Source organism: Manacus candei, unplaced genomic scaffold (assembly GCF_025592945.1).
Source record: "Manacus candei isolate 608988 ecotype Guabito, Panama unplaced genomic scaffold, ASM2559294v1 h1tg000169l, whole genome shotgun sequence".
In the NCBI taxonomy this organism is placed as follows: Eukaryota; Metazoa; Chordata; class Aves; order Passeriformes; family Pipridae; genus Manacus; species Manacus candei.
In genome coordinates, this window is record NW_026138217.1 from 180,884 (window position 1) to 208,862 (window position 27,979).

The 27,979-nt window shown below is 53.2% G+C and overlaps 2 protein-coding genes across 4 annotated transcripts; one reads left to right on the forward strand and one right to left on the reverse strand.

Annotated features, from left to right (window-relative positions):
• Positions 1-642: 642 nt before the first annotated feature.
• On the reverse strand, positions 643-16,052 carry LOC127463693 (protein-arginine deiminase type-2-like). The gene is made up of 16 exons (XM_051773471.1): positions 10,100-16,052; positions 8,194-8,380; positions 8,044-8,113; positions 7,812-7,873; positions 7,615-7,732; positions 6,967-7,092; positions 6,373-6,551; positions 6,090-6,193; positions 5,873-5,984; positions 5,693-5,800; positions 3,412-3,563; positions 3,045-3,189; positions 2,342-2,435; positions 1,544-1,629; positions 1,250-1,378; positions 643-878 (listed from the first exon to the last, which is right to left on the reverse strand). Exons 1-16 carry the CDS (start codon positions 10,207-10,209, stop codon positions 645-647), a joined length of 2,016 nt encoding a protein of 671 aa, XP_051629431.1. The 5' UTR covers positions 10,210-16,052; the 3' UTR covers positions 643-644.
• Positions 3,459-27,587, forward strand: LOC127463672 (protein-arginine deiminase type-1-like). 3 transcript variants are annotated; one of them, XM_051773426.1, is made up of 17 exons: positions 3,459-4,185; positions 9,792-9,895; positions 18,287-18,461; positions 18,911-18,980; positions 20,202-20,263; positions 20,941-21,058; positions 21,171-21,296; positions 21,882-22,057; positions 22,142-22,245; positions 22,558-22,681; positions 24,069-24,176; positions 24,267-24,418; positions 26,043-26,187; positions 26,406-26,499; positions 26,591-26,670; positions 27,040-27,165; positions 27,248-27,587. In XM_051773426.1, exons 2-17 carry the CDS (start codon positions 9,885-9,887, stop codon positions 27,479-27,481), a joined length of 1,905 nt encoding a protein of 634 aa, XP_051629386.1. In that variant the 5' UTR covers positions 3,459-4,185; positions 9,792-9,884; the 3' UTR covers positions 27,482-27,587. The 3 variants fall into 3 exon arrangements, with proteins under 3 accessions (XP_051629386.1, XP_051629385.1, XP_051629384.1); XM_051773425.1 differs by lacking the exon at positions 3,459-4,185 and adding an exon at positions 8,325-8,408; XM_051773424.1 differs by lacking the exons at positions 3,459-4,185; positions 9,792-9,895 and adding an exon at positions 16,046-16,351.
• The last annotated feature ends 392 nt before the right edge of the window (positions 27,588-27,979 follow it).

The following is a 27,979-nucleotide window of genomic DNA, read 5'->3' on the forward strand; positions in this document are numbered from 1 at the left end:
AAACCAGATATGTAGGATTTATAAAGCACAAAGACACAGAAACCAGATATGAAGAGGAAACTAGCAAAGACCATTACTGAGACTTTCCCTGTATGGGAAAAAGATAATAAAAAGACTGAAAATTAGCATGAGAAGCAAAAAATCAACAACAAATAGAATATAGAATACTAATTAATTAAGAGAACTATGTAATTTGTAAACCAATGGACACCAATTCCTTAATTTGCTAGAATTTATAAATAGTTAAAAGTTTTGATAACTGATGTACGTGTTTTGTGGAGTGATCTCCATGTACCTCAGTGTTGATTAATGTTGACTTTCCAACCCAGCAAACTGGTTAGAGGGTTTATTTCGCAATTTTTGGTGACATGGTTGTTCCTTGAACACCTCCAGGGATGGTGATTCTATCACCTTCCAAAAACTTCTACCCTTCCAAAAAAATTGCCCCCTCACCCCTCTGAGGGCTTCCCTCCCTTTCTTGCACAATCACTGCCCATTCTTATGTATTTTCATGACTTTTTCCTCACAGCAAATATATTTATTGAATCACAAGCAACACACACTGAAAAAGCCACTGGGGAGGAGGGAGGAGAGAGAAGGAGGAGGAAGAAGAGGAGGAGGAGGAAGAGGAGAAGAGGATCTTGCTATGGCGTGAAGTGCCACCATTTGAAGGTGAAGGGCCGTCGCTGGACGTTGGTGCCGCACCGGACCTCGCCCAGGCTGCCGTGGTAGGAGGCCACCTCCTCGAGGAAACGGCAGCTCAGACCCAGTGGCTCCAGGAGGGAGCGGATCCGCTGCTCCAGGCAACATTCCCCTGCCATCACGGGGCCGAAGGGTTTGGGGATGCCCAACTCCTTGGCCAGGACGATCATGGTGACCTGTGGGGTGGCACCGAGGGAGATCAGCGGCGTTGGGGTTGATGACACCCAAGGGAAGGTGTTGGTCACCCTCCTCCATCAGCCCCAGCCCTCAGCCCATCAACACCGATTTCTGCAGCTGCCCTCCCCCAGAATTCCAAATCCAACATAATTTTCCCTTTCCCTCACTATCTCAATTTCACCACTTTGAGAGGGTTTTTGCCTAAAACCCCACTGCAAGCAACACAAAGCCACAAAGTTATGTTAGGCCTGCTGAATGGAGATATTTCCTTTTTCTAGACAGCTGATTTGTTTTGGGACAACTCTGGGGACTCATCCTGGCTGACTAAGCTGGTTTTTGGAGAGGACTTGAGGAGTGGGGACCCCCTCACCGTGTTGGGGAAATACGGCACAGCTTTGCCCTGCTTGTCAAGCTTGAAGAGGGCGGGCAGGTCGATGATGTCCTCCTCTGTCAATCCCAGCTCCCTCTTGAGGATATCCCTGTTCCAGTCGATGCAGCGCTGGAGGGGATGGAGAAGGGCAGGTTGAGAGGGGGACACACATGGGCACAGTCCCCAAAACCATCTCACGCAGGAGAAGAGCCAAAACACACCACCTCCCTTTGCACCACCCTGGGGCAGTTTCTGCAAGAAATATAAATTATTACCAAAAATGTCAGTTCTTACCTGGGCATACTGGTTCTGCTGCGCCAGGATGTCATTGGAAAGGACCTTGTTAATGGTGACTCGTTTCGTGTCTGTCCCCGAGTACCCTAAAAATGCAACGTCCCATCAAAATGAAGCCTGGCTTAGGATGGGGTACACAGATGGATAAAGTCCCCCATATCCCAATTTCCTGAGCTTGGAGTAGGGCTGCTGGAGTCACAATTCTTAGTGTATTGGGAAAGTGAGGGAAGAAAAGCTCTGCCCATTGGAAAGAGTGCTGGAAAGGTCTTGTCATCCATCTTCCTGCCCACAGGAATCGTTATCTGCTGAATTTCTCCAGAGCATCCACCACCAGGATTTGGATCCACCCCCTGCTTTGGGGCTGCCTGGGTCTTCTCAGTGACCTTGAGGGACCCGTGGAGATATGGAGACGTGCTTCCAAACCCATCACGGATCAAAATCCCAAAGAAAGGATTCCCAAAGCGACAAAACGGTGCTAATTTGGGTAATGTGAGAGCTGCCAGTTGTCCCACTCCGTGCCGGAGCTCCGCTGGCATTTGGAGATGCTCCATCCCACCAACCAAGCATCCCCTCCACGCGGAGGGCTTTATCCCTGCCATCCCACTCACTTCCCAAAATAGGCCGTGAGGAGGCTGGGGGTGGTGGGCGGGCATCCCGTTTGCCAGCTGTGAAGGACAACCGGGTGGGACGATGTCCCCGCGTGGCCCCGAGTCCCCCTGTCCCTCCAGCTGCCCTCGGCCTGGCTGCTGCGGCTCCACTGACACCAAACCCTGCCCAGAGCCACCCGTGTCCCCTTGCCTTTGAACATGGTGGCTTCTCCCTGACCTTCCTTCTGCTTCTCCCGGAAAAGCTTGTAGCACGCGGCGGGACTGGCCATCAGCATCCGGAATCGCTGTGGGAAGGCGGGAAGGAGAGGAGTCACCCAAAGGGGATTTTCCAGAGCCTCGGGAGACCCCAGGGACTTAGTTTTGCAAAGAACCTGCGCTAAAACTCTTTGAATTAGGTGTCTTTGCTGCTATTTAGTGCCTTTTTTAATGCTTGGAGGGTTTGTGGGGAATGTGTGGGCATAAAGATTCCTTTTTTGAGTCATCCAGGTCAAGGCTTGGTTTTCCTGAGGGAAAAGTCTTGTGTCAGGGTTTCCCTGAGGGAAAAATCTGTATCAGATGCAGCAAAAACTGTGACAGAGGAAAGAGAAATGTTCTGGAAACATCTGGGAGAAGCTGAGCCGCTGGGAATCTCCAGGGTCATGGATTTGCATTGGAATCTTGAGGTTTAAAGTTCTTGGACTACCTGTGCAAGCATCGTTTTCCTTCTGTTTCTGTTAATTATTCACTCAGCAAGTCCCTTTTCATGCTCAGATCCCTCATTTTGGGGACAGGAGTGAAACCCAAACTGTTTGGGAGTGCCAAAGAAATGAGTTTTGGGGTTTTTCCTAGAGGTGACCTAATGGGATTAGTATCTTGGAAGAGGAACACCAAAGGGATGTGGGATTTTGGGGTACCTTTTTGTCCGAGGTGGGCACGAATGTGAGGAACTCATTGACGTTGCCCACGGCCAACCAGTCAGAGTAGAGCTCCACGGGAGCCTGGACTCGCTGGGCATGGAGGAAGTCCCTCACCATCCTGGTCATCCTCCTCCCTGTGGATCTGGGAGTGAAATCCCCAAGAGAGGGAGTGTGAGGATGAGGATTTATCCTTCAACACGTACTTGGATGTAAATAGCCGCCAAGGTGGAGGAGACTGAGCGCGCCCACCCCTTTCGCAGCCACTCAGGCAAGGTCTAATTAACCCAATTAACATGACTTTGATGATATTTCGGGGCTCTTGTGGTTCCTTTGCTCCCATATCTGTGTGTTCCCCATGCCTTACGTGGGGAAGCTGCTGCCGATGAGGATCCTGCCCAGGGGATACTCCTTCCCCCCCACGGACACGGGTGGACTGACCTCCAGGTTGCCGAAGGAGTCGAGGCTGGTGATGGCTTCAAACAGGGGCTCCTTGTGCACGTACCCGAAATCGGAGCCCTGGAAAAAGAGGGATCACTGCCCTGAGTCCCTCCTGCCTCCGGCGTTTGATCCTTCAGCCGGGCTCAGACCTGCTCCCGAGGGTAAACACGGCAAGAGGGAGGCCCGTCCATGGGTGAGGAGAGGGGAAAGGAAAGGCGAGAGGAGAAAGGTCTCTGGGTCACAGAGGCTCAGGAATAAACGGCAAAATCCAGGAGCAGAGTTGAGGCGTTGAGATCCCACATCTCCTCTGCTATCCCACAGCCAACAGTTAAGTGTCCACATTAAGTTAATTAGTGCTGGGGCAGCCCCGGAGCAGAGCTTCTGGATGGCTCTTCCTGAGCGGGATGAACTGCAGCCCCTGAGGGTGAGTCTAAGAGCCACCCAAAGGGCTGTATGGCACTTAAATCCTGCTTAAGCCCTGATTTCCAGGTCTTAATATATCTTGGACTGAGGGTGTTGTGCATGCAGGGTAATTAACTCTTGGCTGTGATGTGTCAAAGCCCAAAGGGGAGATTGTGGAGTTAAAAACAGGGCAAAAATGGCAACGATGGGACACAATTCTTGCCGTGGACCTGTCCTTGATCTTCAGTTTGAGTCAACACGGGCTTGGAGCTCCCAGCAGCCCCTGGGACCAGATCAGGTATCTGTTAGGTTGGAGTTAAATCCCAATCACTTATCACGGTTGGGTTTCCATGGGGATAAACCAAATATACAGGTCGGGAAAAATGAGCAGGGAGACCCGAGAGTGCATGACTTCCATCTAGAAATTCCTTTTTTCAATTGAGGGTGTTTGGAGAAGCCGGGATAGACAGAGCACAGCTTTCCCTGAGGCTCCCCGTGGGGTTTTAGGGAGTCTCTGGGGGATTGCTGGGATCAGCTCCTCTCTCCGGGTGCTGAGGGGGGGACTGAGCATGAAACACCTGCTCTCAGCTTGTTTCAGTTTAATAAACCACGGAGCCCCTCCGGTTTCAACTGTCAAGGCACTGGTTCATCCCAGGTTTGCGGGTCGCATCCAAGTCCTATCAGTTCCCCGTTGATTTTGAGGGGCTAATTCCCTGCCGGCTCCGTTTCCCTGGCGTGGGGTCCCAGGGCTTAGGGCTTGGCCAGGGCGTGAGGAGGACCCCGTGCGTGCCGAGTTTGGCTCAATATTCTGAGCTGGAAAATGAGATTGGAACGATAGCGGCGGGGATTAGGGGAGGCTTCAAAGCAGAAATCGGAGAATAATGTGTTAGCGGCTCCCAAGGCTGAAATTGCTTCCCTAAGTAGGGAGCAAAGCAATTCCTAAAGAGGGCAGATCCGAGCGGGCGCCCGCTTATTCGCTATTGCCACCCGCCGCATGACTCCGAGACTCTATGTACTCATGTCAGGCATGAGAAAAGATGGATTTCAATGCTCCTGAAAGCTCTTAACCTTCCCCAAAGTGACAAAAAAAGTGACCCGTCCTCTTCTCCCATTACTGGTGGAGAGAGGATCCGGGCTGAGGCTGCTGCCAGCGCCCGCTGGGAGTGTGGGACAGCGATTCCATGGCTATTTGGGGGTGTCCTGCCCTTTCTGCATGGTGGGATCTCAAAGGGATCATCTTTTTTTCCATGCTCGTCTTTGCTGGGCTCTGCCAAATCGCCCTCTGCGGGGTCACCGCCATCCTGGCACGCCCTGCCCACGGCTGGCCCTTTGCCTTGGCAAAGAAGCCCCACGGGGATGCTGTTGGCAGCTTGTTCTCTTCCAAGGAAGTAAGTTGACCCCTCTCATGCTTCCCTTTCCTCTCCTGCTCGGAAGCTGCTGGATATTCACGGGCATAGGGGAGGAAAGGAAAAACCAGCCCACCACTGGGGTGCTGAGGGTGAAGAATTCCAGTCCCAGAGCTTGGCAGGAATCTTTCATTCCCAGAGGCGTGAGCTCCTCCTTTCCTCTCTCACCCAACACCTTCTGATCCCTGCTTTGAGGGGGAGTGAGGGTGTTGGTGTGCTTCCAACTGGAAGTGGATGGGATAGTATCTCCATGCAGAGCTGTTAAACTCATTTTCCAGGCAATTCCTTGTATGGCCCCCAAGAAGTCAAGTGCCAGGAGGGTTTTAGGAGTGGGGAATTACATGAGGAATAAAACCTGCAAGCTGCTCCTCAGGCAATGCAAGCAAATCCTTCTCTTACCAGCAGCTCCTTGATGGGGAGTTGCTCCATCCCTCTATCCCGAGGGGAATCCAGCACCACTGGGAAGCACTTCTGGGGAGCGTGGGTGTAGCCAAACTCAATCTCATCCTGAAGAAGGGAGGAAATCCCGCATGGGGCACAGGAAGGAAAAGCTTTTCCCTGCCTCTGGAGCCCCCCTACCTGCATCCAGCGATCCCCACGGTTGGTGTATCCGAAGCAAACCTTCAGCTTGCAGCCAGCCTTGGTCACCAGGGTCTGGATCTCCTTGGTGAACAGGTAGTTGTCCTTCATGCTGGGAAAGGGGATGGCAGGAGGGAAGGAGATGAAGGGTGGATATTGCCTCTGCCCAGCCTGTCTCTGGGACTGGTTTGGCTGGGAATGCCCTCCCTGGCCTCACCTGCAGAGGAAGACGTTCACCGGTGCCAAGGTGTTGGGGGTCATGATCCACGGGGCCACCCGGAACACCACTGTGTCTGTGAAGGCTGGAGTGTGGGGGATACCCTGAGGGAGCAGGCGGGAGTCAGGGTCTGTCCACACACTATTCCCCCCAAATGCCCTTCCACTGAGGTCGTTTTTGGGGTTAATTAATGAGGATCACTCTCCATTCCCTCCCCATCCCCTTCTCTGCGATAGCTGCAACAAGGGACCCCATCTGCATCCCTTCCCTGGAGCTCCCAGACCTCTGCCAGCGTCTCCAGGAGGCTGACATGGATGGAGACCAGCCCGGAGAAGGAATCGTTGGGAAAGCAGAGCCCCTGGACGAAGAAGTCGAGCTCGGCAGCCCCGCCGGGGTAGGACACGGCGTGGAACAGCTTCCTGCAGCCCAGCACCTGCACATAGCGCTGCCCAAAGAAGGGATCTGCAAGGAAACAGAGAAAATGGGACAATTCCAAGCTTTCATTGGTGTTCCAAGCCTATTTCCTTGTGCAAGGAGGACTCACAGTCCCTCTGTGCTGGAGTTTTTCCACCTCTGTGGAGATACAACTTTGTTTGAACCACCTCGAAACATGATGGAAGGATTTCGCAATTTTGTCATGGACATTGAGTATGAGGAAAAATATCTTGGCCTTTCCTTGGATGGAGCGGCCACTGGGAAGGCATTTTCATGGAGTTTCTGCTCATCTATGGGATGAAAATGCCACCAGACTGACAGGGAGGGAAGGCAGAGAAGAAAGGGGCAGAGGAGGAAGAGGAAGAAGAGGAAGGGGCAGATAAGGCAGAGGAGGAAGGGGCAGAAGAGGAGGAGGCAGAGGAGGAGGGGAGGAAGGACTTACTCTGCACATGGAACACCCCAACCCTGTCAGCGTCACGGACAGAAACAGAGAGAATGATTTCGTATCCCCGGGGCAGGCGCTGGGGCCCCTCCATCCTCAGCACCATCTGGGCCATGTCCTCCAAATCTGGGGGGCAAACAACAAAATTAGGAGATGTCTTATATGCTCCCTCCTGGAGTTTGCACCTCCTTCCCAAGAAAGCTGCTCTTCCCTTGCCACCACCCTTCGCAACCTGGAAAAACAAGCCCTGCTCCTGCTGGCAAAGCTCGTGCCTTGTGCTGGGAAACAAATGCCCTTTTTAGCTTTTATTTTCCCTCCTCACCCCTGGCACGGCCCGTCCTTGACCTCAGAAACCTGATGGGCACCGGCTCCATGTGGTTTTAGTTTTCCAGGAACAGGTGGGTGTATTCCCGGCTATCTCATCCCGAGCTCCTTTCACCTGCGTGAGGCAGCCCTGGTGATTTTTCAGGCTCAGCTTCACTACTCTGCGTGGCCACAAATGCTTTGTGTGTTATGAAATGCAAAAAAATTCCCACATGGGAAGCATGTCCAACAGCTGGTGGAGAGCAGCTGGTTTCTGAGCAAAATTCTGTCCCAAAAAACGTTCAAGAGGGGGAATCATGGAGGATTTTTGGGAAGCTCTGTTACCTTCTTTGTTGAACACTTGCTCGTTGTCGCAGTCGGATGCCGGAGCGGAGGGAATCTCCTTGTCACAGCCGACCAGCAGGATGGCCCCGTGTCCCTCAGGACCCCAGCTCCAGCTGGCCTACAACAGCCCGCTGAGGCTCAGCAAACTCAGCCTCAGGCAGGCCCGTGGATTTTCCATGTGGAGGGAGAGGGGTTACCTTGTTGGGGCTGTTCCTCTCCACCACGCCGTCCTGGTCCGCGTCGACGTCCAGGGAGATCCCTGGATGGACAGGATGGGTTTCACCCACCCATCATCCCAGGGCATGGCAAGGTTGGGTGGGAGAAAAAGCCCCCCAGACCTGGCAAACGTGGGTCTACCTGTCCCCCCACCCGCCCAAGGGATCAATGGGATGAGGATGGATTGTTGCACCCAGGAGCCTCCGTACTCACCGATGCCGGTGAGGAAGACTCCAGCTTGGGTGATGGGCTTCCCTTCCCCTCCATAAAAGCTGACAGTGACCTGCAAACCCCCAGATCCCCGATTGGGAAAGGATGTTCTCCATCCGTGGAGGTCCCACACCGCAATGTCCCATCCCTCACCTTGTTGTCGTTGACCTCGGTGCTGGGCTGGCTCATGCTGAACCTCAGGACCGTCCCCTCCTGCAGCGGCCACCGTGTCCCACTGCCGGGCACCGGCTCGGCCTCGTCGCGGCCCCGGGACACCACATCCACACTGACCCCCTCCGTGTGCTTCACCCCGAAGGAAACCGCCCCGGCTGGGGCCGCCCTGCCAGAAACACTCTGTGTTTGGAGAGGTTTGCACCCAAAACACTCGGTTCTCACCGCAATTAATTCCACGGCCAAGACCGGGCATGCCGGCGTCACCACGCTCACCACCGGCTCCTGCTGCCCTTTCCTGCCTCCCTGGGAGTTTGAGCTGTCCTTTGCTTTTAGGGCAGAAGATGCTGTTTTAGCACAAGGAGTATTTGAACCAGTGCAGATTAGGATCTATAATAATCCCAACCAAGCCGCTGGAATTGAACTTGGGTTTAATGCCCTTCAGTGGAGAAATCCCTGTTTATTTTCCAGCCGGTGTTTGACAGCTCATCACGGCACCGTGGCCACTCCACTGAGGCACTTTTCCATGGGAAACTCTAGGGGGGCTGATTTTATCCAACTAATTCGGGGGTGATTTTATCCAACCCCAAAGCCGACGGTGCTGCCCCACTCCCAGTCCCATATGCCCTTTCTCTTCCCCAGCCACTCCGAGCAACCCCTTCCCCTCTTCTGGCTCCTTTCACCGAATTTCTACTTCCCAGCAAAAGATGCTGGTTTAGCACATCGGTATTTGTAGCCATTGGTGCAGATTAGGATCTCTAATAATCCCAGTCTAATTGGTGCTGCTGGAATTGAACTTGGGCTTGCACTTCAATGGAGAAATCCCTGTTTACTTTCCAGCCTGGGCAAAACCGGTGTTTACCAGCTCATCACAACACTGAGAGACTTTTCCATGGGAAACTCTAATTTGGGGCTGATTTTATCCAGCTAATTTGGGGGTGATTTTATCCAACCCTAAAGCTGTTGGTGCTGCACCGCTCCCAGTCCAGGGTGCCCTTGCTCCTCCCCAGCCACGCCGTGCAACCCCTTCCCCTCTCCTGGCTCCTTTTCCCGAATTTCCCAGTCTTTCTAGGTTATTATTTTTGGGCTGTTTGCCCCGACACCCGAGAGCTGGTGCCGGATCCCCGTTACGGCTTCATTGCTCAGATGGTTTCTGGATGCCGACGGTCCCACCAAACCTGCCCCGTCGGGGAGGGGGGAGGGAGGAAACCTGAGCACTCCTTTACTCCTGCCTGGGTGTCTCTGAAATTGTTAAATTACTTTTAATTATACATGGAAAAACTGGTTCAGTTTCCTTGTTTCTTGGTTTTGGGAATCCCACCAGGAATTTGACCTGGAGAGGTGCCAGGGGAGTCGTAACTCTGCTGCTTGGCTTGAATATCAAGGGTGAGATTTGCAAAAGCAGCAAAGACCAGAATTAACCCCCAAATGAGCTTTTAAACTTTTTTCTCTTCCCCTTGGGGGGGAATAATTATCCTGAAATTTAACATTGGGGTTGTTTTAGGGAAGGTGGTGTGGGGATTTCCCACTTTCCCAAGACATGTTTTTTCGCTAAATCTTGTTTTCCTTCCCTCTCCCAGCTGCATCCCTTCCTTTGCAGTCCATCCCTGTGGCTCCTGCTCATCCCTCCGCTCTCCAGCAGCATTCCAAGATGACACCGGATCAAACCCAGCATGGACTCGGGGTAAACACTGCATTGTGGAGATGGGGATGCTCGAAGCTTTCCCGGGATTTGCGCAGCCTTGCAAAGCCCAGGGGGGATTTTGCCCACAAAAAGGCATCGGGGCCATGGGGTTTGGGAAAGCAGGCAGGAAAATGAGGAGGGGGATTTGCAGGAGGGGTGAAGGTGAGAAGGAAGGCAGAGGGAAGGCTGGGGTGTCCCACTCACCCATGGACATCAGCGTGGATGCGGGAGCCCAGCACGCACAGGGCCTCGATGCGGTCCCCGGGCTGCAGCCGCAGCGTGCGGCCCCCCGGCATCTCCCGGCCCCCCGGCATCTCCCGGCACTGCCCCGGCAGCACCGACCCCCGGCACCCAGCCCCTGCTCCTCCTCGGAGCACAGCCCGGCTCTGCTGGGCTGAGGATGACACTCTGCAGCCCAAAGGCAGGGGGAGGCTGGATTGGACCCTCTAAAGCCTCGGGAAGATGATCTCCGAGGGGAGGGAAGGGATGGAGAGGGAGGGCAGCTGGCCTGGAGCCTGCTCAGCTCCCAACCCTATGCAAGGAGCTCCCCCAGCTGTCCCCAAATCCCTCCACCCTCTCCGTGACCCCAAACGGGAATCACCGACGTGGGGGCGATTTTCCAGCAGTTTGGATTTTGGCGTATCCGCCCTTTTTTTGCTCTCTAGGGAAAATCTCTGGCTGCTCTTAGGAGGCAGAAACACGGTTTTCCAGCCCTCAGGCGAGAGCAGAACTCTCCCTTTTTTCCCCCTGCTCATTTTCAAAGGGAAACTGGGAACCAGTTGCTGCTGAAGGGAAATCAGGGTGGTTTTGCCACCCCACGGAGCACGGCAGGAGCAATTGCTGCCCACACAGCATTTGAATTATTTATTACCATCCAACTAAATATTCATTTCAGAACCCAAACTTCTGCCCCAGATTTTGGAAGCCACAAGCAATTAGTGACAAGCAGAAACGTTCAGGGTGATGTTCCCTATTTATATCCCTCTTGGGCTTCTCTTTTCCAGTCCTCGCTGGCCGCGGTGCAGGGAATCGGCTCAAATTCAGTTTTCCAGCTGAAAGAAATCCTGGCTTGGGTTTGTTTTGGTTTTTGTTTTTTTTTGCCACGACCTGAGCAAATGTGAGCGAGGACTTTGCTGAGCACACAAAAAAGACGCAGTTTTGCCACTTTTCTGCATATGCAAAAATGAGATTTGGGGCAACAGGGAGACTTTCTCAAACAGTATAAATGTTCTCCCTGAGCAATATGAGAAAATAGAACACACTTTGCTCCCAGGCTATGCAAAAACATTGGGAATTTGGGTGAAATGACCCCTAGCTTAGACATCCCAGTCCAGGATTTGCCCTGGAATATGTTCCATCTCCCAAAAAGCATCTGGTTTGTCTGTGTGACCCTCGTCTGTTTAAACCACCAGGAGAAACAAACACTCCTGAAAGAGGAACCAGAAAGAGAAATAATTTAAAAAGAGAAAAAATAGAAAGAAACCAAAACCACCTCGTGTTTGCACCAGCAGGCTCTGCTGTCCAGCACTGCAGGAAACTTGTTTTCCCTCTTTTTACCCCAGAACAGCTGGAATTGCATGGTCAGGGATGACCTCACCTCCCTGCGATCTGTGGGCTGGGAAAATAGAGGTGTAAAATCATCAATTTGGAAGAAAATTAGTAGAAAACCAGCTTCTCTTTCATAATTTTCACTTCCCAATTCCTGTCCCCCCTGAATCTGGTATTTCAGTTGTCAGGGAAGAGAACAAATGTGATTTAAATCCTCCTTTGCTTAAAAAAACCCAACCCAACACAACCCCAAATCCCTCCCATCTCATAAAGGGGTTTCAGCATCACTTGGGAATTTTAAAATCAGTAGGATTTTGAGATGGTTTGTTTTAGTAATTGATATGTTAATGTATTTGTAGCCCTCTTGGTGTGACAGTGCTGGAATTTGCCAGCCCCTGGAATTTGCCAAGCAGAAGGAAAATTGTGATCCCATGGGAGCAAGTGTTACCTGCTAACAAAGATGGGATTGAAACCCTGGGGGTTCTGGGAGTTTTTGGGTCACTCTGAGGGATTTTTGGGCTTGTTTGTGCTTCCCTGGGAGGAGGCAACAAAACAAAATAGAGGAAAATGCCCTGTTTGAGGGCAAAACCAAAGGAGGAGCTGCTGGATTGAGTGGGAAAGGGGCTGGAAGAGCCCATTTCTCCTCCACTGCACTGGTTCCTGTCTTTGGGGGTTTTTGGCAGCCAGGTTTGCTCTTCAGAAGCCATGTGGGGTCTTTGGAAGCTTCTTGGGATCTTGGAAAGCCTTTGGGGGGGGTCTTTAAAATCTTCTCAGAGTCTTTGCAACCCTTCTGGGGTCTCCTAAAGCTTCCCAGTGACTTACAACCCTTTGGGATTCTTTGCCAACCATGCAAGGTCTTTGTAGGCTTTCTAAGGTCTTTGCATGGCTTTGGGGTCTCTTAAAGCTTTTTTGGGGTCTTTGGGAGCCTTTGTGGCTCTGTGGTTCTCAGAGCCTTTACAGCTCTGCTGAGGTCTCCTAAAGCTTCCCCAGGACTTTACAACCCTTTTTCTTTACCACCTGTTCAGGACCTTTCAAAGCTCCTTTAGGATCTTTACAAGGCTTTTGGGGGTCTTTCAAAGCTTCTTGGGATCTTTGCAAGCCTCTGGAGGTGTTCACGGAGCTGCTGGTGTTGGGAACAGGCGCGAGGACCTGCCTGATCCGTCTCAGTGAAATCCTAGGTGACTCTATCCATGGTTTGTTAAATCAGCCTCAGTTTGTGCTGCCAGAACGGGGGTTTTCAGGAGGCAAAAGTGCCTTTAGTGCTGCAGCTCCGCTCTGGGCTATCAGGTGGGAGATCAGCAGCCTCCCAGGACACAGAGATATCCATGGATATCTGCAGGGAGGTGTCTGGAGGCTCGTGGTTCCCTGGCTGTGGTCAGGCTGGTCAGAGGAGTTCTCTGGGTCCGTCTTAAGATCAGATCAGCCAGATTAGGAGCTGCTCTGCATGAACTTCTCTGCTGCTGGGGGAGCTCTGCCTGCCCTCCTTTCCAGCACCTGGGAACAGATCCCAGCTCTGGGGCTTGCAAACAGCCCCACGGAGCTGATTCCGGAGGGTTTTCCCTGAGGAGCGCCCGGAGGTGGGTCCCTGAGGGGATCACACCCGGGGGGGCTGGATCAGGAATTTTGGGGTCATTCTGTGGCACCCTCGTGTAGGCACGAGCCTTATTCCAACGAGTAGGAGGGAAATGTTCCCCCATGGAGTCCTTCCAAGCTGACCTTTCATGTTTAGGAGGTGCAAACAGGTGCCCATCCCGAGAGAGCCACGAGGCGCTGCCTGTTCCTGCCCATTCTGGCCCGGAATTTGGGAAGAGGCAGCTCCGAGGAGGCCAAACCAACGCACTGGGGAGGATGAAGGCAAAGCTGAGCCCACCCCTGGCATTGCTGCTGCCTCTGGAGGTCTTTGCAACACGCCCTGGAGAGGGGGGTGTTTATAGGGATATTTATAGGGCAGCCAATTGAATGCAAAGCTGGGGCAGAGCGTGGGCAGGGTGAGCACAGGGGGACATGCACAGCTCCAACCCCGGGGAAAAGCAGTTTTATGGGATGCTTTGCTCCTGGATTATGGTATGGAGCCTCCCTGCAGGCAGACGCCTGCGTTTTGTGGAGGAGAAAGGACAGAGGGGGATTTTTGGGGCTTTCTGGTTGCAAAGCTGGGAGATTTTCCAGGATTGGCACCAAAAAGCTCTTTTTACCGGTCCAAACCAGCATCTCCCCATTATTCCCTGGCTTCCAGCTGGGATGGGGAATGCTTGGTGGCTGTCTGGGATGCTCCAGCCCTGCTGTTACAGCTATGTGCCTAAAGAAAATAAACCCTCCTGCAAACCCCAGCGGGACTTGATAACTGGTTTGATGTCTTGCCCTATTGCAAGTAATTAGGCTGACATGGCTCTTAAAAGTTCCTGCCTGCAATTAGACATGCAGAGTAATAAATAAAGGGTAATTATCGGCTTAGGGAGATTATCAAACTTTCCTTGACGGAGTGGTGGTGCAGGATGGGTGAGAAGAAACGCCCCAGAGGGATCTGAGCTATTAATGGGATTCCTGGGGCAGCACTGAGGGGGGTCAGGTCTGGCTCAGTCGTGGCTAAAACCAGGCTGATGTTGGGCAAAAGCCAAAGTCAGGCCCAAAAGCAGGCGGGCCGAGCTCCTGCAGTTTGATGGACAGGCAGGATCCCGTCTGTCATGTCCCAGGGATCTTAATGGCAACTTTCTCAGGACAAGGTGTTATTAGGAAGAAACACTCAGCTCTGAATGGGCCCGATGACTTAAAATGCTCATTCTGCCTGTGCATGGGCATGTCGGGCTAATAGCAGGTGGAGGAGGAACAGGAGGGGAGTGGAGGTCCCACCCAACCCAGACGAGGTGTTTGGGGCCTGCCCGAGCCTCCGCAGGGATCGTGGCGGCTCCGAATGCCTGGGACTGACCATGCTGGAAAAATCCACCCAGACCCGACGGGGATGGGAGCTCTGGGCTCTGGGCTCTGCGTGTCCATCCCTCCTGCACGGGGGTGATCCCAGGGGGATTTGGAGAAACACTCTCTGCTGAAGGCCCTGGTGCTCACTGGGAGCCCAAAACCACCGTCCTCCCCCTCCCTGCAGATTACAGACCACGCCGGCCTGACCCTGTGGGGATTAAGGTGTGTTCCCTGTCCGGCACCGGGAACCAGCCGAGCAGGATACGGGGCTCCAATCCCAGCAGGCAGCAAGCTCAGCACCGTGCCCAGTCCAAACCAGTGCGACCAGCAGCCACGAGTGGGGAGCCCAACCTGCAGCTCCCTTCAGGAGAGATGCTGCCGTGGCCAAACTCGTCCTCAGAGGATGCTCTGGGAGCTCCTCACTCGCTTTTCCAGCTCTGCTTCTGCCCAGCTCCAAGTTTTGGGGATACACAAGGTCCTTGAGAACCAACACAATTCCCAAATCTAGGAACACCAGGAATTTGGATTGGGCTGGTGTTTGGAAAATGGGGTTTTATCTGAAATCTTTGGCAGGGAGAACTCTGGGAGAGCCCGGAAACTCCGCCGGTGTTCCCCACCGGAGCATCCTGCCGCTCCTCCAGGCTCCCACAGGCTTATTAAAGCCGTTCTCGCATCTGAGACACAGAGCTGGGGTTTTGTTGCTGCAATTAAAGTTGGAGGGAGCCCTTTAATGTGTCCTGGCTGGGAGATGTGTAAAGCAGCCGGTTTGATCTCCCAAGGGAACGGCGGCTCCTCTGGCTGAGCACGCGCTGCTCACTGCCCTGCCGGGGACGGGGCCCCCAACTCTGCTGAGCTCACTTGGACCTTCCCAGCTCCCAGGGGGTCCTGCCACTCCCAAATCCAGGTTTCTCCTGATTCCTACCCATTGCATCCCTAAGCTGAACACATCCCCACATGAGGATGAACCACGTGGCAATGGGACACTCTCGGTCCCTGTGTTGCCTTTTCCTCCATCTCAACTCCATCCTCCAGACCTCCTTCCCACCTCAACGAGATTAATCTTGCCTGGCTTCCTCTTTGCAGGCAGGCAAATCCTCCTGGGATGGCCTGGAGAGAGATGGCTATCTCCAGCAATGCCACCTTCCAGTGGAGGGGATGATTCCCGTGGGATCTTTGCCCAAAAAATCCCAATCCCCTAAAACACAAGGTCCAAGTGAAACACTGACAACTTTTAATTTCCATGGGAAGCCTCCTGTTGGTTTGCTGTTTGTTGTTTTCCCCTTCCTTGCCAAACAAGCAGTTTTCCCTGTGCCCGTTTCTGCCCCTCTCCCGTCCTCGAGACTCCTTCTGATGGGAAGGAGCGACCTGAGCAAACATTTCCTTTAGTCCAGCTTTGTTCAGGCTTTACCCCGATGCTGCAGCTGAGGCCGTGAGTCACCTGTGCAGAGGCCACACGGAAAATTTGGGTTGTTTTAAAGAAAAAGCTTCATTTCAATGATAATATTGTAATAACCCCAAACAAGCCCGTCGTGCTGCCAGAGGAGTAACACATGTTTAATGCATTAGAGCCTCGAAGGGTTTAGATGGAGCCGTAAAGGAATGAAAAGGGGGAGAAGGAATCCCTAAAAGCTCAGTGCCGAGCATCCCAGGGCAGGGCTGGGTGTCACCTCTGCCCCGTGTCCCCTCCCCGGGGCCGCCCTATCGCCTCCATCTCCCCAAGCGGGGCGGCAGCTCGTTGGGTGCTGGAGGTGCTGGAGGTGGAGACGGCAGGGTCCCCTGGCCGAGCCCCGTCATCGAGGGAAGGAGGAGTTAAATTCCCCTGCCTTTTAATCCAGTCCTGCTGGTTTCCCTGCAAAGCCAGGCAGCAGCTTCCCTCCCATGCAGCCGCCGTGCCCGGCACACCATGCCCCAGCGTCACGTCATGCAGATGTCCACCAGCCACGCCACCTACGGCGTCTGCGTGCTGGGCACCGAGGTCTTCCTCGACACGCGCCGGTAAGGTCGGGCCGGGGGATTCCCACCATTTTCCGTAAGGCTGGTGGGGTTTGGAGGAGCCCAGCGGTGTTTTGGAGCAGTGAGGAAAGCTCAGAGCTCATTCAGAGCCCACAGCAGGAGCTCACCCAGCACTCAGAGGGCCGTGTCCCACCGGGCGTGTTCCAGGGGGATGTGCCCCAGGGAAGGATGTTGGCTCTGGCGAGGTGTCGAAGTGTTACCGAGCCGTGACGCTTTGGAGGCAAAGCCCGAGCACACCCTGGCTAAACCCGGATCTATTTCTGGCTGGGAAAACATTGGGCAAGAGCAATTCAAGCTCAGCAACTTGGAGCTAAAACGGGCTAAAGGATAAAATGCGTGGCTCAGGCAGAAAAAATCCACCGGCAGGTTTTGCACGGGCAATTCCAGGAGAGGAGATTCTTCCGGAATTAAATACAGGGGTTGGTTTATTGGTCAGATACGAGGCTGTGTTTACCCTGCTGTTACAGGGTCATTATTTAATAAATCAGTTTTATAATGATACAGACAGGACGAGTCAGTCGGCATCGCAGCAATTATTGGGGTTGTGTGTTGGAGCCGGGCCAGGATGTGCCATCGTCCCCCTCCAAGGGCTTTGCACTGAACTTTGCCTGCCCTAAAAGAGTCTTATTTTCTCCCTCATCCAGATGGGAATATATAAAACCTATTTGCAAGTTTTTTCCTGGTTTAGGACTCAAAACACACTCAGATCTATTTAAACATGAGGCCTGAGCCCCAAAATGGGCTGATTTGGCTCCTCTGTAGCAAATTTGAGCTTTGGACCAAAAAAGCAGATGGTGGATGCTTTTTCCACTAAAAAAATGGAATCATTTTATTCCGGGACAGCACCAGCTGGGGGGAACTTGGTGATTGATGCATCAAGTTTTGACTGTGGCTTGGGCTGTTTTGGGGCAGAAAATGGAGTTTGGTGGGAATCTGGTGATGATGAGGTGGGAGGGCTGAAAAAACAGGGCAAATAGACCCAAACTGGAGAAGTCACAACATCCAACAATGCGCAGGTGGATTTACAACCAGGGCAGTAAAATCAGGGCCAACTGACCCAAATTGGAGAAGTCATGATATCCAACAATGTTCAGATGGATTTACAACCAGGGCTGTAAAACCAGAGCAAATAGACCCAGACTGGAGGAGTCACGACATCCAACACTGTGCAGGTGGATTTGTGATGTTACACGACGTTAGAGATGGGGGATGACAAGGGAGGTGATGCTTTAATCTCCCCTTACAAGCTGCTGCAGGCAGCAGGGATGCCGTGCCAAGAGCAACACCGGCAATAAATCTCCTCTGTGTCAGTTTTTTGATGTTCTCCCTTTTGTTTTCGCTGTTGAAATTTCCCACCTTGCTCCTTGTCGGAGGCTCCCGATGGCAGACAGGTCGGAGCACTCGTGCTCCCGGGATGGAGGTGCTGGGGCTGTAATGAGCAGGTAGGCAGCACTTCAAAGGCTGCCAAAGGATGTCATGCAGGTGGGGTGTGGGTTCTCCATGCTCGGATTTGGGCTCCGCTCCAAGTTGGAGCATCTCTCAGCTCAAGGGATGGTCCTGTGATAACCATCTCCCCAGATGGTTGACATTAAAAATTATCCTGGCTCTTGGTCAGGGTTTTGTCACAGGATGCTGAAATTTTGGACGTTTTCTTGGTGTTGTGGAGGGAGGTTGGATGCCCAAACTCCAGCGATTCGCAGTCCAGGCTTAACCACAGAGGGACGTGCCGGAGCTCCAGCGGGAGCTCTGCTTGCTCAACACCACCACAGAGATAGGACGCAGAAAACTCAACCATTTCATCACCCAAAGATGGTTTATGAGCCCTTTCCACCTAGTTAAGGTTGGATTTTAATTCCAGGTTCAAGCAGAGGAAAACTGGAGGGACGACTTGGTCTCTCACCCAACACTCTGTTTCAGATCTACCCCCAAAGCTGCCACGTCATTCGACGTCCACGCCACCTCGGCGGTCACGGTCCACATCATCCACAGCCCCACCACAAAGCCCATGATTAACTCCAGGTGGCCCCTGGATCCCGACATAGAGGTCGTGGTGACGATTGATGTCACCAGCAGGACCGTCAATGACAATAAGGTCAGTTGGATTCTTAAGCACTGAAACCAGAAAAATGAGTCCAATTTCCCGGGAAAACAGGGAGGGTTATGGGCAACCTCTAAGCAGTCGAGTCAGTACTAGGTAGTGCTGACATTGGGCTTGTTTTCATGGAAAAAACCCAAAGAGAATTGTGTAATTAGCACGTACCAAGAATGAAACTGAGAAGGAGAAGGAGACTCCATTTTGTGCCCTCCTGATGACACAGTGGCAGTTGCAAAAGCTGGTGCCAGGCAACAAAAATCCTCCAAGCTTGGCTGTTTCCATGCCCGTTTTTGTGCTGAACCAGACAGAAACAGTTCAGGGAACTCTGATTAGTGGAGAAAGGCTTGGGTGAACCCTCCAAGAACTGCTTGTTGGTCAATGCAATGAGCGAGAAGCCCCACTCAGCTTTTTGGGACATGGGCCATGATGTGGGGGTGTCTTTGCAGGTTAAGATCTCCTACTATGGCCGGGAGGGCAACGAGCTGGCGGTGGCCTGGCTGTACCTCACGTGTGTCGGTAGGTGCTCCACAAACCCAGGCCAGACCTGGCTGATGTCAAGAGCTGGTTGGGTTCGTGGGATGGGAGTTAAGTGGGGGGCGCGGGGAGGAGGTTTGGGTGTTCACCGGTGCTGACGAGCAAGAGGGAAACAATTAAAACATTATTACGCTGCCTTATATGGTGCAAAAGAGAGGGGCTGGGCCGGGTCCCCACCCAGCACACCCCGAGCATCCTCCTCTGCTTGCCAACACCGGGCACTGGGACAAGAGGATCCAAAGGAGATCTCCTCACCCACCTTTGCCCAGCGTCCTCCTCCCCCTCGACCTCCGTCGCAGTTGGGGGAGAGGGACGGGCACCAAAGTGTTGTCTGACCTATTTTAGAAGTTTAGGATGAGATGAATCATTCCCTCCAGATGCCTGTTTTTCCCTGCTGACTACAAAGGGAGTCTAGACAACCAGTCTGGATGCAGAAGCCTTCCACCTGGATGGATTAATTACCCCAAATTTGGGATTTTCTAAAGCACTCACATGACACCTCTGTCCTGAAGTCATGAATGTGCCTCCCAAAATTGGGCCTGAGGAGGTTGAAGGTTTCCCACGTCCATCAGCTGATGGGCTCCACTGGAGCCATCTGGGGCTACCACGGCCACAGGGCTTTGGCCTTGCAAATGTTCTTCTCATGGTTAGACTTAGACTTTCCTTCCCAACTTCTCCATGTCCTCCTCTCTGCTTAATCCCGGTATTTTCCATATGTGGCATATCCCACTCAGAGGAGGTGTTTTATTAGGGTTTGGGTGAGATTGCTGGTAAACCTCTGCTTTGTAGCAGCAGAGGCAGAAATCTGGGCCAAGAACAGGAGGGAAAGTCCTTCTGAAGTGTTGCATCAAGCCTTGGAATTATTTAGGTGTTCACTCAACCACAGGGAAAACACTTTTTTGTGCCTCCACCATGTTTTGGCTTTGTAAAAAACACAATTGTAAATGTGAAATTGGTGAAAACATAAAATACACCATAAAATGTGAATGTCCCAGCTGGGAACCAAAATGGGAGAAGGCAGCTGGAAATCAAAGGGGGAAAACCATGAAAGAGCCATTGGGTTGGATTTTCTACCAGCGTTTTGTTGAAGATGTTGGGTCTGGAGCAGCTTTGGGGTATGAAGGTGGGGTTGGTGCTGGATGAGCCCAAAATGGAACCAAGAGCTCATTCTCCTGCCCGTGGTTCCTTCTCTTGATGCCTCAGATGTGTCCCTGGACGTGGACTGGAGCCGGAGTGGCAGAGTGAAGAGCAAAGGGAAGGACAAGGTAACGAGGAGCTTTGCTGGAGGGGCAGTCCCGGCCTATCCATTTGTAGTCTCTTCCCTGAAAATCTCCAGGAAGGAGAGGGACTTGGGTGGTGTCTGAATTAGGGCAAATAACCTGGGAAATCCTCAACCTACTAATTGAGGAGGAAGAGACTTTATTTTCTTATTCCATGCCAAAATTTTCTATGTCTCCAGTCCAGCCCTGAGGATCCCGTAGGACAAAAGCCTCTGCTTTTTCTTCCCTTTCCTTTCTTCTTTCTTTTCCTTTTTGGACTTGAAAGAGGCCACTAAATGAGTTTAGCAAACAGCCAGTGATTTACCCCTTTGGCAACAAATCTGCATATGCCCAAGCCCTTAAGTTGGGCTAATTAAGTGCAGCCCAATCAACGGCGCAAATCGTGTATCGAGAGGGGACGTGTCTCTGGAAACGGTGCGGCCTTGTCCAGAGGAGGCCTGGCAGATACTTTCTGCCTGGCCAGAAGATAAGATCTCTTCCAAATAGTCTTTGCTGGCCCTGCTAGAAGCTGAGGTTCGGAAACTTAGTGCCTTGAAAGCATCACTGGCCTTTGGGTTGTCCTCCAAGCGTGGAGGACAGTGGGCGTTTCCGCAGTTAGTGAGGAGGATGGGATGGGGTGGGGGGAATTTTGCTCCAATCCTCTTTTGGTGCTTCTCCTCCAGGCCAAGTGGACATGGGGTCCGGATGGACACGGTGCTGTGCTGCTGGTCAACTGTGACCGGGACAGCCCCGGCACGGGGGGGCCGGACAGCGGCCAGGCGGACATACGGACCCCCGCAGGTCGGTGTCACCCACGGCCCGAGGGCACCCAAGGGCGCTCACTGGGGCCTTTCCCACTGCAGCACCTCCATCCCCTCTCTCCATGCCCCCTCTCTCCACCTTTCCCCCCCAGACCTGAAGGACATGTCCATCATGCTGCTGAGGACCCAGGGGCCCAGCGCCACCTTCGCCGAGTACCAGGTGGTCCTGCACGTCTCCGAGACGGACGCGGATAAAGTGCGGGTTTTCCACGCTATCCGTGAGTATTCCTTCCTTCTTCTTTCCCAGATATCTGAACACAACCCCAAGGTGAGCAAACCCTAAATTTTCCATTCATTGGGGCACCTCCATTTGCTGGAAACACTCGTTTATCCCCAAAGATCCTCTGCTGCAGTGGAAAGTGGGGCTACCTGGAAAAAATCAAGGGGGAAAAAAGATCAAAAAAGGCTTTTCCCCACGAGATTGATGAAATTTTGGCATTCCTGTGGATCAGAAAGCCCAACACCCCTTTGGGATGGGCAGTGACCCAAACCCCAGAGCAGCCCATCCCATTCTGCCTTTGAACGCCCCAGCAGCTCCGTCCCCAGCAGGTCCCCACTGAAAATCGGGTCAGGGCAGCCAAGGGTATCATTAGATACTTCACTCGAGCCAAGCACCTTGAAAGGGTTGGACCTGAGGGTACGGAGTCCTCTTTGTCCCAGGGAGATCAAGTGTGTTCCCCAGGGAGGAAGAGGAGGCACTCCTGCTCCCCTCCAACCGCGCGGGCATCGGCCCCGCCGGGGCCTCCTGCCAGCCCAGGGCAGGTTGGTCACCGTGTCCTGGGGGTGTCTTGGTGGTTCTGCAGGGAGTGACTCACACCCCCACTACAAGCCCGTGCTGGGGCCGGACAAGCTCTCCTACGTGCTGGACCCCGTCGGCAGTGGGGAGAACACCTTCTACGTGGAAGGGTTGGCCTTCCCTGACAGGGGCTTCTCGGGCCTGGTTTCCTTCAGTGCCAGCTTGCTGGAGGTCCCCCACAAGGTACGTGAGGTTTGCCCTGTCCCCTGAGCTCCCTCAGTGGCTGAGTTTCCAAGCACTGCTCCTTGCTGGTTCTGCCCCTCACAGAATTCCCCGGGCACCCCGATTTTCACGGATACGGTGGTTTTCCGCGTGGCTCCCTGGATAATGACCCCCAACACCCAGCAGCCTTTGGAGGTTTTTGTCTGCAGGTAGGAGGGGTGTCACTCCACTGCTCTCCTGCCTTGGGGGACTCTTCAAGGAGGAGTTTTAGGCCCTTCTTTGTGGTGCAGCAACAATGGGGTGAGCCAGGCTTTGTGCATCCAGTACTGGGAGCGATATTTGGGAATGGAACCCGGTGTCACTGTTATTGCAATGCCAAGGAGAAAGGCTGGAGGCCGCTCTCCAGGTCTGTCCCATGCAGGACTGTTGCCCAGTGTGTTTAGGAGGGAGGAATGGGCTGCATGGTTGGGGTTGTGGGAACTTCTCATGGTCCTACTCCTCAGTCCCCCCTCTCCCTCCAGCATCAAGCAGGGCTCAGATTCCAACGAGGCCTTTCTGGAAGGGATCAAGGTCCTGCTGAAGAAAGCCAACTGCAAGCTGACCATCTGCTCAGAGCAGGACACCCGGAGCGACCGCTGGATCCAGGTCATCAATCCGTGCTTGTCCATCAATCCATGCTTGTCCATCAGTCCAGGCTTGTCCATCAATCCATGCTTGTCCATCAGTCCGTGATTGTCCATCAGTCCAGGCTTGTCCATCAATCCAGGCTTGCTCTCTGTGGCTCTTCTGGTCCCTTACAGGCTCTTGGAGCACATAAGGTGTCACTCCCATTGCTGGCACCCCCTGGAGGGACTGGTTGCTTGGGAAGCACTCGGATGCCAGGGATAGACCAGGCAGTTGGGAAATGAAGCCCAGGGAAATGCTGCTGGTGGTGGAAACCAGCACAGGCAGGGATGGGGTCCAGGAACCCTGGAACTGGAAGAGGGACACAATGGGGCATTGGAAGAGGGGCCTCATTGCCAGAGGGACCCCATGGGGCTTTGGAATAGGGTGTCTACTGCAAGAGGGACCCCACTGCAAGAGGGGACCCAATGGGGCATTGCAAATGTGACCCCACTGCAAAAGGGACCCCTTGGGACTTTGGGAAGAAGGACTCCATGGGAGATTCCATGAGGGATCCCGTTGCAGGAGGGGACCTCATGGAGCGTTGCAAGAGGCTCCCCACTGCAAGAGGGATCCCACGGGATTTTGAAGAGGGAACTCATTGCAGGAAGGACCGCAAGGGATACTGCAAGGGGGACCCCATTGCAAAAGAGACCCTGTGGGACTTTCAGAGGGGGTTCCCACTGCAAGAGACACCCCGTGGGGCTCTGCCAGAGGGATCCCACTGAGAGGGACCCCATGGGAGCATTGCAAGAGGGTTCCTGTTGCAAAAGGGACCTCGAGGGGCATTGCAAGAGGGACCCCATCACACAAAGGACCCCGTGGGGCATTGCAAGAGGGTCTCCACTGCAAGAGGGGCCCTACAGGACATTGCCAGAGGGGCCCTGATGCCAGAGGGACCCCATGGGACATTCCATGAGGAACCACATTGCAAAAGAGACCCCATGAAATATTACAAGAGGGTTCCCTCTGCCCAAGGGACCCCCTGGAGCTTTGGAAGAGGGTCTCCACTGTGAGAGGGACCCCACTGCAAAAGGGATCCCTTGGGGCTGTACAAGAGGGTCTCCCCTGCAGGAAGGCCCCCCTGTGCCCCCCCAGGAGGACAGGGGGTGGCTGGTGGGCAGTGCCCTCCCTGTCCCTCATCCCTGCCCCTCTTCCTGCCTGTCGTGGGCCCGTGTTGTTCCCGGGGGTGTCCCGTGCTGGGTGGGGTGTCACCCCTGGACAGGCAGTTGTGGTTCAGGGCGAGAGCTGAGCTGTGCCAGGCTCACCCCATTTCCTGCTCCACCCTCCCCACATCCCTGGGGAGATGCCTATCACCCTGCCCGGAGCCTTCCTCCTCTTCCTCCTCCTCCTCTTCTTCCCCCCGCAGGATGAGCTGGAGTTTGGCTACGTGGAAGCGCCACACAAGACCTTCCCCGTGGTCTTTGACTCTCCCAGGAACAGAGGATTGAAGGATTTTGCCTTTAAGAAGATCCTGGTGCGTCGTTGCAGCTGAAGCCCCTTTTCTCCCCCCAAAATTCCCCCTATGGAGGGTCCTTGGCACCACTTCCCTCCTCCTCTTCCCCAGGGCCCTGATTTTGGCTACGTGACCCGTGAACCCCCCGGGAAAAACATCACCAGCCTGGACTCCTTCGGCAACCTGGACGTCAGTCCCCCGGTGACGGTGCGAGGGAAGGAGTATCCCTTGGGAAGGATCCTGATCGGCAGCCCCCTGCCTTGGTGAGGAGCTGGGGGGCTCCAGCCCTCCCTCTGGAATGTGGGCAAGCACCGAAAATCCTTGCCTGGGAAAAGGGACACCCCTCACGGAGGAAACTTGGAGTCAAAATGAGAATCAGGAGCCAATTGCCACCAAATCCCAGACTTGACATGGGAACCACGTCGCTGTCCCTTCATCCCTCACAGAACCCTGCCCCCTTCCCAGGCCTGGGGTGTTTGCTCCCATCCTGGACACATCCAGGCTTGGCATTTTTTTCCTGACTTATTAAAAAGAGGAGCAGGGAAGTCTAGGAAAGGGTCAAATCCCGAAGAACTGGCAGTGGCTTTGCTCGGGCAGGCGGTGCCTGGTGCCGCGGGAGCAGCAGCGAGCCCTCCCTCCGCAGGGAGGGGATTCCCGGGACAAACAGCCACAGGAGCCATCCCGGCTGGGGCTGGGCCGGAATAACCAACGGGATGCTCCCACTGCTCCCGCGGGTCCGGCAGCAGGGAAACGGCATTTCCCAGCCTCTCTAGGCCCGTAATTATCCCTCATTAGCAGGGGGTTAATTAATGTTTTCCCAGCCTGTTGCCGTCTGTCTAAGAAAACTTCGCCCCCGCACAAAGCGCTGCCGGAGGAGGGATTTGGGAATCACAGGGATGGGAAAAAGGAAACCCAAAGGAGCCCAAGAACAGGGCATGGAATGCAACCACTGCCTATAAATACATATGGCCTAGATATATTTGTATATATAATTGAGGGATATATTAATATACTTATGCATTATATAAGGATGTATTAATATATTTATATATTGTATTGTTTATACTGATATATTAATATCTTAAGTAGTATATAATATATAATATATAATACATAATACATAATACATAATATATAATATATAATATATATTATATAATATATAATATATAATATATAATATATAATATATAATATATAATATATAATGTATAATATATAATATATAATATATAATATATAATATATAATATATAATATATAATATATAATATATAATATATGGGTGTATTAATATTTTATATATAACATAGGGATATATTAATATATTTATATATAATATAATAATATAGTAATATATTTTAAATATAACACAGGGATATAGTAATATATTTTTATACTTAACATTGGGATATATTAATATATTTATATATAATATAATGATATAGTAATATATTTTATATATAATATAGGGATATAGTAATGCGTTTTTACATATAACAGAGATTAATATATAACATATTTACAACAATGAGTAACATACAATAATATATAACATAGTTCTAATGATATATAATTGAGGTATTAGGTAGATATATCTGTATTAATGTAGATTAATATATAATTTATATTAATTGGATACAAATTTTTATATATAAATGCATGTATAAACATATATTCATATACATATATATAAAGTGAACATAAATTATATCTTGATGTATATAATACAGCCTGGACTATTTCCAGCCTCCCATAAAAATTGGATGTTTCCCACAAAAATTGGATGTTTCTTCTCCCCCTCCCCTGCTGTCCAGGGCAGGATGGGAGTGAATTTGGGGAGGGGGGCGATGGCCGCCCACCTTCCCCTGCTGGCTGTGCCCGCAGGGCCGCAGGCCGGAGGATGTCCAAGGCTGTCCGGGATTTCCTGTACGCCCAGAAGGTGCAGGCGCCGGTGGAGGTTTACTCGGAGTGGCTGAGCGTGGGCCACGTGGATGAATTCCTCACCTTCGTCCCGGCCTTCGACAGGAAGGTACCGAGCCCGGAGCCTCCCTGCTCCTGTGGGAGCCAGAGCCAGCCCTGATGCAGCTGCTGGGCCTCCGCGGGGACATGGGGGGGCAGCTGCCTTTGGGGGGTCTTCCTGCAGGAGAAGTCCGTGGGTGGCATCCCGTGATGCCTGGGGCTGGATCTGGGAGTCTCTCCAAAGGATGGGGGGATAGAACAGCGTGACCCCCAGGCTCTCTCCCGCAGGGATTCCGGCTCCTCCTGGCCAGTCCCAACGCCTGCTACAAGCTCTTCAAGGAGAAGCAGAGGCAGGGCCACGGGGAAGCCACCCAGTTCATTGGTAAGGGGATGAGGACATCCCTGGTGTCCCTTCCCATCGTCCCTTCCCTGTGTCCCTTGCCATGTCCCTCACTGCTCCCACCCCCACTCAGGGCTGAAGGGCAGCGAGAGGAGGAGCATTGACGAGATCCTGGCGGACGAGTCGCTCAAGAGCGACAACAGGCACGTGCAGGTGGGTCTGTGAGCCCTGGGCTTGGGGGGATCCGCTCTCCTCGCTCCCATGGCACAGCTGGGTCATTCCTGGGGGCAGAGATCCTGGGCAATGGCAGGAGTGGGCAAGGAGAGCAGCCAGGAAGGAGCCAGGCAGTGCTGGTCACCCCAAGGCCTTTGTCCCTCTGGCAGATGCCCCGGGTGACACAGAAGGACAACTGAAGCACCAAGAGGTTGCTCGGGTTGGGGATGCAGTGGGAGTTGCTCAGAGGGATGGGGTGGGATGCGATGGAGCGGGTGAGGATCCGGGCAGGATGCAGGATCCCCACATGTGGGATTTGAGGAGCTGGGACGGCCCAGGGTGGCAATTCCAGGTCCCTTTTCCCCTCAGCGCTGCATCGACTGGAACCGTGACCTGCTGAAGCAGGAGCTGGGCCTGAGCGAGCAGGACATCATCGACATCCCCCAGCTCTTCATCCTCATGGGCTCCCGCGCCGACGCCCTCTTCCCGGACATGGTGAGGCCTCCGACCCCTCCTTCCCCACCCAGCCCTGACACAGCCCCACCTAGGGTGGCCAACCCGCTGTCTGTCCCCGCAGGTGAACATGCTGGTGCTGGGCAGGCACCTGGGCATCCCCAAGCCCTTCGGGCCCGTGGTGGGCGGGCAGTGCTGCCTGGAGCAGCGCGTGCGGGAGCTGCTCGAGCCCCTGGGCCTCACCTGCACCTTCATCGACGACTATTTCTCCTACCACGTCCTGTCCGGGGACGTTCACTGCGGCACCAACGTCCGCAGGAAGCCCTTCCCCTTCAAGTGGTGGCACGTGGTGCCTTGAGGCCCCCGGCGACACACCCAGGTCCTGCCACCGGGGGTTGAAGCTGCATTTGGTGCATGGGAAGATGCATCAAAATGAAGGGTTTTGCCAATAAAGCTTCTTGAGCACCGAGGGCACAGCTCTGCCATCTCCTGTCCTTCATGAGCAGCTCTGCCCCATCTCCCATCCTTCCTGAACACCAAGGGTGCAGCTCTTGCCCATCTCCCATCCTTCCTGAACACCAAGGGTGCAGCTCTTGCCCATCTCCCATCCTTCCTGAACACCAAGGGTGCAGCTCTTCCCTGTCTCCCATCCTTCCTTCCTCTGCTCTTGGCTTGGCAATGTCCTTTGAACTTTGTTTTTAAGCATGTGGGTCTGTGTCAGGAGTGGGGTGGGGGTTTATGGGAGACAACCCGGGACAAGGAAGCTGCTCTGGTGTGTTCAGACCTTCCCCACTGCTAAAGGGTCTTACAGTCCCACGTCGCAGGTTTGGAGCTGATAATCCCCTCCCAAATTCCC